This window comes from Passer domesticus, chromosome 14 (assembly GCF_036417665.1).
Source record: "Passer domesticus isolate bPasDom1 chromosome 14, bPasDom1.hap1, whole genome shotgun sequence".
NCBI classification, from domain to species: domain Eukaryota; kingdom Metazoa; phylum Chordata; class Aves; order Passeriformes; family Passeridae; genus Passer; species Passer domesticus.
In genome coordinates, this window is record NC_087487.1 from 20,123,604 (window position 1) to 20,132,535 (window position 8,932).

General features: G+C 65.2%; 1 protein-coding gene across 1 annotated transcript; it reads right to left on the reverse strand.

Moving 5' to 3' along the window:
* Positions 1–2,753: 2,753 nt before the first annotated feature.
* On the reverse strand, positions 2,754–8,531 carry AP3S2 (adaptor related protein complex 3 subunit sigma 2). The gene is made up of 6 exons (XM_064389492.1): positions 8,398–8,531; positions 8,126–8,217; positions 7,935–8,046; positions 6,864–6,935; positions 3,760–3,867; positions 2,754–3,462 (listed from the first exon to the last, which is right to left on the reverse strand). Exons 1-6 carry the CDS (start codon positions 8,464–8,466, stop codon positions 3,334–3,336), a joined length of 582 nt encoding a protein of 193 aa, XP_064245562.1. The 5' UTR covers positions 8,467–8,531; the 3' UTR covers positions 2,754–3,333.
* Between the last annotated feature and the right edge of the window lie 401 nt (positions 8,532–8,932).

Here is an 8,932-nt window from a genome sequence, read left to right on the forward strand (position 1 = left end):
GGCAGCGGGGTCAAACTCCGTCCTTGTGAGCCCAGCCCCAGTGGGCACAGGTGAGGTCCCCACCCAGGGTGGGGGTGACACATCCTGTCACACACTGGGAAAAAATAGGAAGTCCTGTTCTCAGGATCTAATCAATCTCTCCATAGCGAGATATGGGCAGGTGCTGCCAGGAGCCACAGCTGGGGCAAAGGGCAAACCAGGATGAGTGAGTGGTGTCCTCAGGGAGTCCTTGCCCTGTCCCTGACAGCACCCAGCTGCACCTGCCGGGGCCACCGTGCCTGGCACAAGTCACTCTGGATGTGCTGCTGTCCCTGGCACTCCCTGTTAGGCACAGCCATCCCCCAAGCCCAGAGGTGACTGCTGGCTCTCTCAGTCCCATCCCCACCCCGGCTCTGGCCAAAGGCTTTGGGGACAGTCCCCCAGGGGTCCAAGGGCACACAGGCGGCTGGGAGGGTGCCAGGCCCTCTGCACACCCCCTGGCCTCCCCACAGCCCCTTGGGCACAGCACGCAGGCATCCCCCACTGGCTGGAAGGAGTGAACGGGGAGCAGCAGACGCAGCACCCACACCCCGACTCCCCCAGCCTGCAGGACTCTGTCCCCAGCCCCAGGAGACCCTCTCTGGAGCCCAGCCAGCAGCACACACACCTCCCACAAGCGGCACAGATGTTGGGCGTCACCCCCGGAGCACGTGGGTGCCTTGGGGCTCTGGCCTCACACACCCCACAGCCTGACACCCCCCAGAGCCCTCCACACCGTCATGCACCCCCGCAGGCCCCGCATTGCATAGGGGCCCCATAACCCCCATGTACGTGAACCCCACTGCTAGCCCCACACCCCGCAGCCCCTGCAGCCCGCGGAGCCTCCGCAGCAGCAGCAGCGTGCCCGCTCACCTTCCTGCGCTCCGCCGGGGCAGCGGGGTCCCGGCCGCCCTGCTGCCGCTCCTGCCCGTGCCGCTGCCCGCCTGTGCTGCCGCCCGCCCCGGCTGCGAAGGGAGGAAAGCTTCCTCCGAAGCGCCAGGGCAGGAACCCGCAGCTCTCGCCCCCTTAACCTCGTGTCTGCCGGCGGCGGGGCGGCACGGCGCGGGGCAGCGAGGGGGGAGCTGCCGGCGGGGGCTCCGCCGCCCGGAGCAGGGCGAGGAGGCAGTTTTAGGGGAAAAGCAGGGCGAGGAGGCAGTTTTAGGGGAAAAGCTGCTGGGGAAGGGCCTGGCTTGGGGAGCACGCTCCGGCGGGCAGGGCTGAGCGCAGCCAAACCCGGCACCCGCGGGTGCCACAGCGCAGCGCAGCCGGGGCAGGCGGTGGGCTGCGGCCCGGAGCCGTGCCCGGCACCCAGGGCTGCGGCCCGGAGCCGTGCCCGGCACCCAGGGCTGGGGCCCGGAGCCCTGCCCGGCACCCAGGGCTGCGGCCCGGAGCCCTGCCCGGCACCCAGGGCTGCGGCCCGGAGCCGTGCCCGGCACCCAGCCCCATCTCGGCACCATGAGGGGCTCGGGGCGGCAGCCGCTGCCCCACAGCCCTTCACAGGCTGCGTGCCCCGGCTCGCTGTGGGCTCTGCTGAGGCAGCCAGCGCAGCCCCCTGGGCACAGCCCTGGCCACCGCCTCGGGGCTGCGGCTCCGGGGGCTGGGGGCTCCCCGGGCCGGGGGCTCGGCCCGGCTCATGCCCGCCTCAGCCCGGGCTTGGAGCAGAGAGCGGGCCGGCAGAGAGGCCGCCCCGGCCCAGCGCGGCCACGGGCCTCAGGCCGGCTCGGCCCGCGGAGCTGCAGGCCGGGGCCGGGGCCGGGGCCGGGCCGGCGGCAGAGCGGCCTCGGGCGCTGCGCAGGCAGCACGTGTGGCCGGACACAGCCCTGCCGGCGGCTCGGGATGCTTGGCCGGGGCCGGACACGGGCACTGCCCGCCGCAGCCCGGCCCCGCAGCCCGGCCTGGCGCAGAGCAGCTCGCCGTGAGGTGAGCAGGAGCGTTCCCCTCCGACTGTCCCAGCCCCAGGACATGGCCCCGGCACGATGGCTCACCTGCACGCTTCGCCGGCACCTACTAGAGGACGAGGACGAGGAGGAATAGGGAAGCAGAGGAAGAGGAGAGCCAGCGGAGAAGAGGACACAGCAGGTAGCCCAGCTCCTTGACCTCCAGGAGCGCTGGTGTGGCTAGTGGCCAGCTGGGGAAGGGTTAAGCTGCAGGGAGGGGAAATTCCTTCCAGGCAGAGTCACGGTTTCCCTGCCAGGGGAAGTGGAGGCAGAACCCGGAGCACAGCTGGGGAGCAGAGGAAGGGCCCCTGGCCAGCCCAGGGGCTGGTGGCCAGATGGAGCCGCGGCGGAGCCAGGGGCGTGGGGTACACGGCTGACAGAGCCCATCAGGGTCACTGTGACCCCCAGAACCAGCCCTGCTCCTCCCCAGCCTCAGAGGACCCCAGCCCCACGGGTCCCACACACCCACAGAGCTGTCAGAGCTCACGGGTCCCTGCAGAGGATGCTCTGCAGCAGGGAGAGGGCAGGAACTGGCAAGGGGTGACCTGCCACCAAAGGCCCAAAGCAGGGACACCATCACAGCTTGAGCAGGGCCATCACCCTCCCCACACCTGCTCCGAGAGCAGAGCGTGCAGCCAGGGACCCTGCCCTAAGCCCCCTGCCCTCCCCTGGGGCATCTGGGGCCCCCTTTCCCACCCCCTGGTGGGAAAGCCCCCCAGGGCTGCAGCCGCCCCAGGAGAGCTGCACAGAGCCCCCGGCCCCCTCCCCGTCCAGCAGCACCCACAGCAGACACAGACACGGGTTCAAGGGCAGTTTATTGGGACACAGGGACACACTCCAGCAGCCCCAGCCCGGCCTGACCCTGCAAGCCCCCCAGGTCTCTCAGCTCCCCTCCCTCTTGCTGCCACATCCCCGCTCCAGCATGTCCCCCTCACGCGGTCCCCAGGGCACACAGCAGCTCCCGTGAGTGACCCCCACCCAGCTGGGGCCCATCACAGAGAGCAGGACCAGGGCAGGGGACAGCCATGGCTGGGAGGATGGAGGAGACAACCTGCAGCTCCTGACAGAGCCGTCACTACAGGCACACTTTCACCTCTGGGAATGCCAAGAATCCCAGGAGAGGCAGGAGCCAACTCTTCCCCACAGCGAGGAGAGGCTGCATGTCCACAGGGAGGAAGGAAAGGAAGAGCAGCCTCCTTGTTGGGGGACCAGGGAGCAGAACTGAGCCCAGCTCCAGAGGGAGGGACCGCCCACCTCGTTCTCTGAGCCCTGTCACTGCTCTCTGCCCTCGGCCACCATCAGCCCCTGTGTGTGCAGAGCCCCGGGAGGAGCCGGGACCCCAGCTCTGCCTAGCAGGCAGCCCCCCAGCACGGGCTGCTCACATGAACTGTGACAGATTGGGCACTTTGATGTTGATGTCCCCGATGTTGATGTTGCGGGGGATCTCGGGCAGGTTGATGTTCTTCACGGCCGACACGGCACGGGAAGGAGCAGCTGAGAGGCCTCCCTGGGGACAGAGGGACCGTGACCACTGGCCCCACCCCACAGCCCCTCCACAGCATCTTCATTATAAACCTTTAATGGCCTGGGCTATTAACCTTGACAAAAGAACCACTTCCAGCAGCTCCCTGCACTCCTGACCAGCACCATGGGATGTGCCCAGCCCCATCGAGGGCTCAGGCAGGCAGACACTGGGAGTGCCCTGGATATCCCCCCACGCCCACCCCAGTCCCCGTGGGCCACCCCCCTCGCAGCCCAGGGTCTGTCAGCTCCCGCAGGGCAGGGCTGCAGTGTCACCGCTCACCTCTGCCTTCTCCAGCTTGCCCTGCGCCTCCACCTGCGCCACAATCTCGTTCATGTTGGTCTCCAGCACCATCCCGCCGATCACCATCTCCTGCAGGATGTGGTGGACCTGCCAGGGAGGGACGGAGGGAACAGAAGGCTGAGGGCCGCTCCTGGGAGCATGTCAGGGGCCAGCATCTCCCCTTCTGAGAGCCAGGGGGAGCCCCAAAGCTCCGCTTACCACCTGTCCCCACTGGAGATGACACACACCCACCAGGCCCATGGCAGCCCCTGCAGCAGCCAGATGCAACTGGTTCCACTGGCACAGCCTGGCTGTGCCACCCCCGGCACATGGCTGCTCCCTCCCTGGGCCAGGAGCCAGGTTACAGCAGGAGCGTGTCCTAGAGATGACCCAGCAGGCAGCAGGGTCCTCACTGGGAGGACACTTCTCCCCAGAAGCTCCTTCTCCTCAGAGAGCCAGGCCATGGCCTGGCCTCCCTGCTGTCTCTGAGGTTGGGACTGTGACATGGGCACAGAAAAACCACAGAGCTGCCAAGGCAGTCTGCTCCTTCTGGGATCCCTCAAGTTCACAGATGAACAGCCAGGCAGGGCCAGTGCAATCACACAGCCAGAGCAGGGAAAGGAACATTGCTGAGTGGCAACCCCTGAAATTGCAACCAGCCCCGAGGCGGCAGCCAGGCTGTGCTGGTGGCTGCAACCCCCTTCAGCTCTGCACCTGGCTCAGCTCAGCATTGTCTGCAGAGTCAGCAGTTCCCAATGAGCCCCCAGCACAGATAATGGATTTATGGGACCCAGTTGCTTCCGTGAAAGAGGCTACACAGGAGCACAGTTGGGTAACGAGATTGTTTTATGGTTTCACAGAGCCAGGCTGCACTAGTAAACACCTTGTGACTAACATTGTCAGGACAATCCTGGGGAGAATAAGGAACACGAGAAAACGTGCTCTGAGGGGCAGTCCCAGCTCTGTGAGCCAGCCCAGGGCTCCCACAGGTCCTGCAGCAGCAGCAGGTGTGTGGGACCAGCAGGGCACAGGGTGAGCCCCAGGCAGCTCCTGGGACCCCCCACAGCCCTGGGACCCCCATCCCACAGCCCAGTCCCAGTGCATGCCGAAGCAGCTGGAGCAAGTGGCTCCTGCAGCCTAAAAGGATATGGGAGCATCAGGAAACGTTGCTTCAAGATCTGGCTTCAGCCCAAGCTGGCTCCAAACCAACAGGGCAGAAATCTTGAGCAAGTTTTGTTTTCCAAGCCAAAGCACAGCACTTCCTGAGGAATGTGTCCCCTCTGGGAGCCCGCAGCTGCTGAGTGCAGCTCACACTCCCCTCCAAGGTGGAAAGCGTGGCTGAGAGCTGGGCATAGCCCACCCTGAGCCCCCCTTGGCACAGGGCATCCCTGCAGCTCTGGGCTGGGGCTCCCAGCACGGGCAGCTACCAGCACTGGTGTCACTGGTGCCTGACCAACGTCCCCCTCCATCGGCCCATGGCAGGAGCAGGACCCCAGGAGCAGGACCCCGGTCCCATGGCCCTGTGCTGCAGGCAGTGCAAGGTGGAACTTAAGGCAAAAAGAAAAATTACAGAATGCAGCCAAAGTTGCACCTGAACCCTGCCACCCCCTGCCCAGGGAGACATTCACAGCCCTGTCTGGGGACACACTCATGGCCCTGTCTGGGGACACACTCATGGCCCTGCCTGGGGACACACTCATGGCCCTGCCTGGGCATCCCAGGGGTCAGCCCGGGCCCAGCAGGACACAGCAGCACATTCCCAGCACCCCAAACACTTCCCTCTGCAACCCAACTCCGGGAAGCACAGGAACATGAGCACATCTGAGAAATAAACATGTGCCAAATATAGAAAGAGACCGGAGGAGCAACTGATAATGGCCAAGAGTTGAGTCAAAGCTGGGAAGCAGCAGGAGCATGGGATGGGCAGGGCTGGCAGAGCCTGGGTGACCGAGCTGGGGTCCCCACTACCAGAAACCCCCAATTCCCCTCTCCTGAGAGTGTTCTTCTGGCAGGAGAGGTCAGAGGAAGGTGGCCCCAGTGCTGCTGGCAGAGGTGTCCTGTGCCCTGCCCAAGGGCTGCGGGCTGGCCGTGGGGATCAGTGTTTTACATGCAAAGCTCATGTACAGCTGAGAGTAAGGCCGAGTGAAAAGCTGCTGGGTCCTGCCCCTCCCACAGTCAGTACCCATGAGCATATCCTCCCCCAGCTGTGGGCAGAGGTGACCTGGGCAGCTGCCAACACTTCTCCCACAGCTGCCTGGCCCTCCTTCCTCCTTTGATAAACACTTTTGCTGACAAGAGAATTATGTTGTGGCATTTTGGAACGCTTGCAGCAGGGCAAACAGTGAAACCAAAACCCAACCTCAGCAACTGGTAACATAGAGACTCCCCAGACCTGCTCACTCCCCCTCCCTGCCAGTTCACCAGCTGGAATCACGAATGGAAAGGGAGCATTTTACACATTTTTTCCCCCCAGTGCTCTTTTTTGTTGATATGTTTTTGTCTACAGCAAAGCAAGAAAATCTTGATCAAGCCCAGCACCCTGAGCCAAGCCTGTCTCTGCTCCAAGCTATTCCTGGCTACCTATCCCCAGCTAACTGCAGCCTTGTGACCCAGGGCATGATCAAAGAGGACGGCTCCCGCCCAGGATCACCATCCGGCTCAAGAGGAAGCATTACAGGCTGTGGCTCAAACCGAAGTTTACCCAGCATTTTGAATTCCAAACACTCCCATTGTTCCTTGCCGTTTTTTCCCGGCAGCTGTAGTAAAATGTTAACTCCCACGAGGTGTCACAGCCTGGAGCAGAGCAGAGCGCCCCAGCGCCAGGCCAGAGTCTGCCCAGCTGCAGCAGGGCTGCCTGTGGGGCACAGATGTGTCACCTGGCAGCCCCAGGGCTGGGCACGGCTGCCCCAGGCTCCGAGCAGCCCAGCACGGGGGTCTCTCCTTGGGAGGTCATGATGTGAGTGCCTTTCAAAGAACACGGGCTGAAAGCTTCCCATACAGGACCTCCGTCCCCCCCAAAGTGACCCCTGCCAAACCCACGCTCTCCTGGCCAGCCCCAGCCCAAGAAATGCAGGCTCTGGAGCAGCCCCGAGCCCAGCACCCACCTTGTCCATGTGGAAGATGAGGTCCAGCTCACAGACATTCTCAAAGCACTTGTCCAGCGTCTCCACAAACACCTGGGCAGCAGACAGAGAGCAGGCAACAGGGTCACACCAGCGCCATGGAGCACTCCAGGCACGGGACAGCGCGACTGGGAGCCTGGAGAAGGAGCTAGACTGGCTGAACACGAGCCCAGGTGTGTCCAGGTGAGCAAGAGGCCAATGGCACCTGGCTCGTGTCAGCCCCAGCATGGGCACAGGCCCAGGGCAGTGCCCATCCCCTGTGCTGGCACTGCTGGGGCACCTCCAGTGCTGGGGGCAGCTCTGGGCCCCTCCCAAAAAGAGAGACCTGGGGGGGCTGGAGTGTGTCCAGGGCAGGGAACGGAGCTGGGAAGGGAATGGAGCCCCAGGAGGGGCTGAGGGAGCTGGGAAGGGGCTGGAGAATCCCTGAGGGAGCTGGGAAGGGGCTCAGCCTGGAGCAAAGGAGGCTCGGGGGGAACTTCTTCCCATATCCTGGTGTTTAAAGGGTGACTCCAAAGCTGGAAACTCCTTTCATACAAGGAGTCACATGGAGCGACACAGAATGATGGGTACAAGTTCCTCTTGGGGAGACTCCAATAAGGCTCAAGAGGAAAATTTTTTCCAAAGAAACAGCCATTGAATAATGTCCATGAGGAAGTGAGGGATTCCCCAGCACTGGATATTTTCCACATGCCAGGGTGTTGGGAATTGCCTAGGCCGTGTTTTGCCAAGAAAGGCTGGACCAGACAATCCCTGAGAACCCTTCCAGCCTGGGATTCCAGAATCCTGGGATTAATGGTTGGACTTGGTGCTCTCAAGGGTCTTTTCCACCCTAAATGATTCTATGCTTCTATTTTTAAAAGACATTCCTTCCGAAGCCTTCCCTGCTGCTCCCAGGTGAAGAAGCCACATAGCAGCTCGGGGAGTACGTGCAGCCCCCTCCCCACCGCGGCCCCGAGGGCTCCTCGGGCCTTTCAGAAGGGCTGGCACAGGGCTGGCACGGGCACAGGACGCTCCTGGTCGCTGCCAGGGCAGCTGGGCCCCGCAGGGACGCACCTGGATGAGGTCCAGGATGCCCAGCTCGCTCTCCGAGGAGTCCACGCAGAACACGAAGTACAGCGTGGCGTAGTGGCGGTAGATCAGCTTGTAGTCGGAGCCGCCGAACAGGCTGTGGGGACAGGGCAGGGCTGAGGGCTGCGGGCACGGCCCGGCAGCGTGGGCACAGCCCGGCACGGCCCAGCCGCTACCTGCCGCACTCCAGGAAGTTGCAGATGTGGTCATCCCGCTTCAGCACCAGGTGGAAGGTGTCACGGATGATCTGCTGCTGCACCTCCTCTGCCTGCCGGGAGGACACCGTGGCTGGGCACGCCCGGGACCCGCGGCTCGGGGGGCCGGCCGGTCCCGGTGCCACCCATGGGGCCAGCGGGTGCCGCAGCGGCCGGCCGTGCCCCCCGGACACCCCCAGCCCCCGGAGCCCGCGCCCCCAGCCCTGCCCCGCTCCCGGGCCCCGGCGGCGCACCAGGTGCTGGTAGAAGCGGACGAGCCGCGGCTTGCCGTGGTTGTTGAACACCAGGATGGCGTTGATCATCCCGGCGGGGGCACGGGGACCACTGCGGGCCCGGAGCAGCACAGGCAGCAGCACCGCGGCCGCACACCCACCGCAGGAAGCCCCTCGGCCGCCCCGGAAGCGCACCGGGCTGCGGTGGGCCGAGCCCGGGGTGACCCCGGGAGCGCCGGGCCGCGGGCACGATCAAAGCCGCTCCCGGGCGGCGGCACCGCGCGGCTGCACCGGGCCTGCCGCCGGGGCGGGCTCGGCCGTTCCCCGCACACGGGCAGGCCTGGAGCCGGGATGCGGCGGCGCCGCCCGCACCGGGACCACCGGGAGCACCGGGACCGCCGCTCCCCGCGCGCCGCCAGGGGGCGCGCCCGCCCCGCCGGGACGGCGGCTCGCGGGGGGCGGGGCTGTGTGATAGGCCACGCCCTCCTTTAAAGGGCCAGCGGCGCTGTCTGCCCGGCGGGAGCGGCGCTCACCGGCCCCTGCCCGGTGCCGCTTC

What these genes read in the sequence shown, in the direction of transcription:
- AP3S2 (XM_064389492.1), bottom strand. Translation starts at nt 8,466, where the DNA reads ATGATCAACGCCATCCTGGTGTTCAACAACCACGGCAAGCCGCGGCTC. An exon ending in TCCGCTTCTACCAGCACCTG is followed by an intron (nt 8,218 to 8,397) that starts GTGCGCCGCCGG and finishes TCCTCCCGGCAG; the next exon opens with GCAGAGGAGGTGCAGCAGCA. An exon ending in GCATCCTGGACCTCATCCAG is followed by an intron (nt 6,936 to 7,934) that starts GTGCGTCCCTGC and finishes TCTGCTGCCCAG; the next exon opens with GTGTTTGTGGAGACGCTGGA.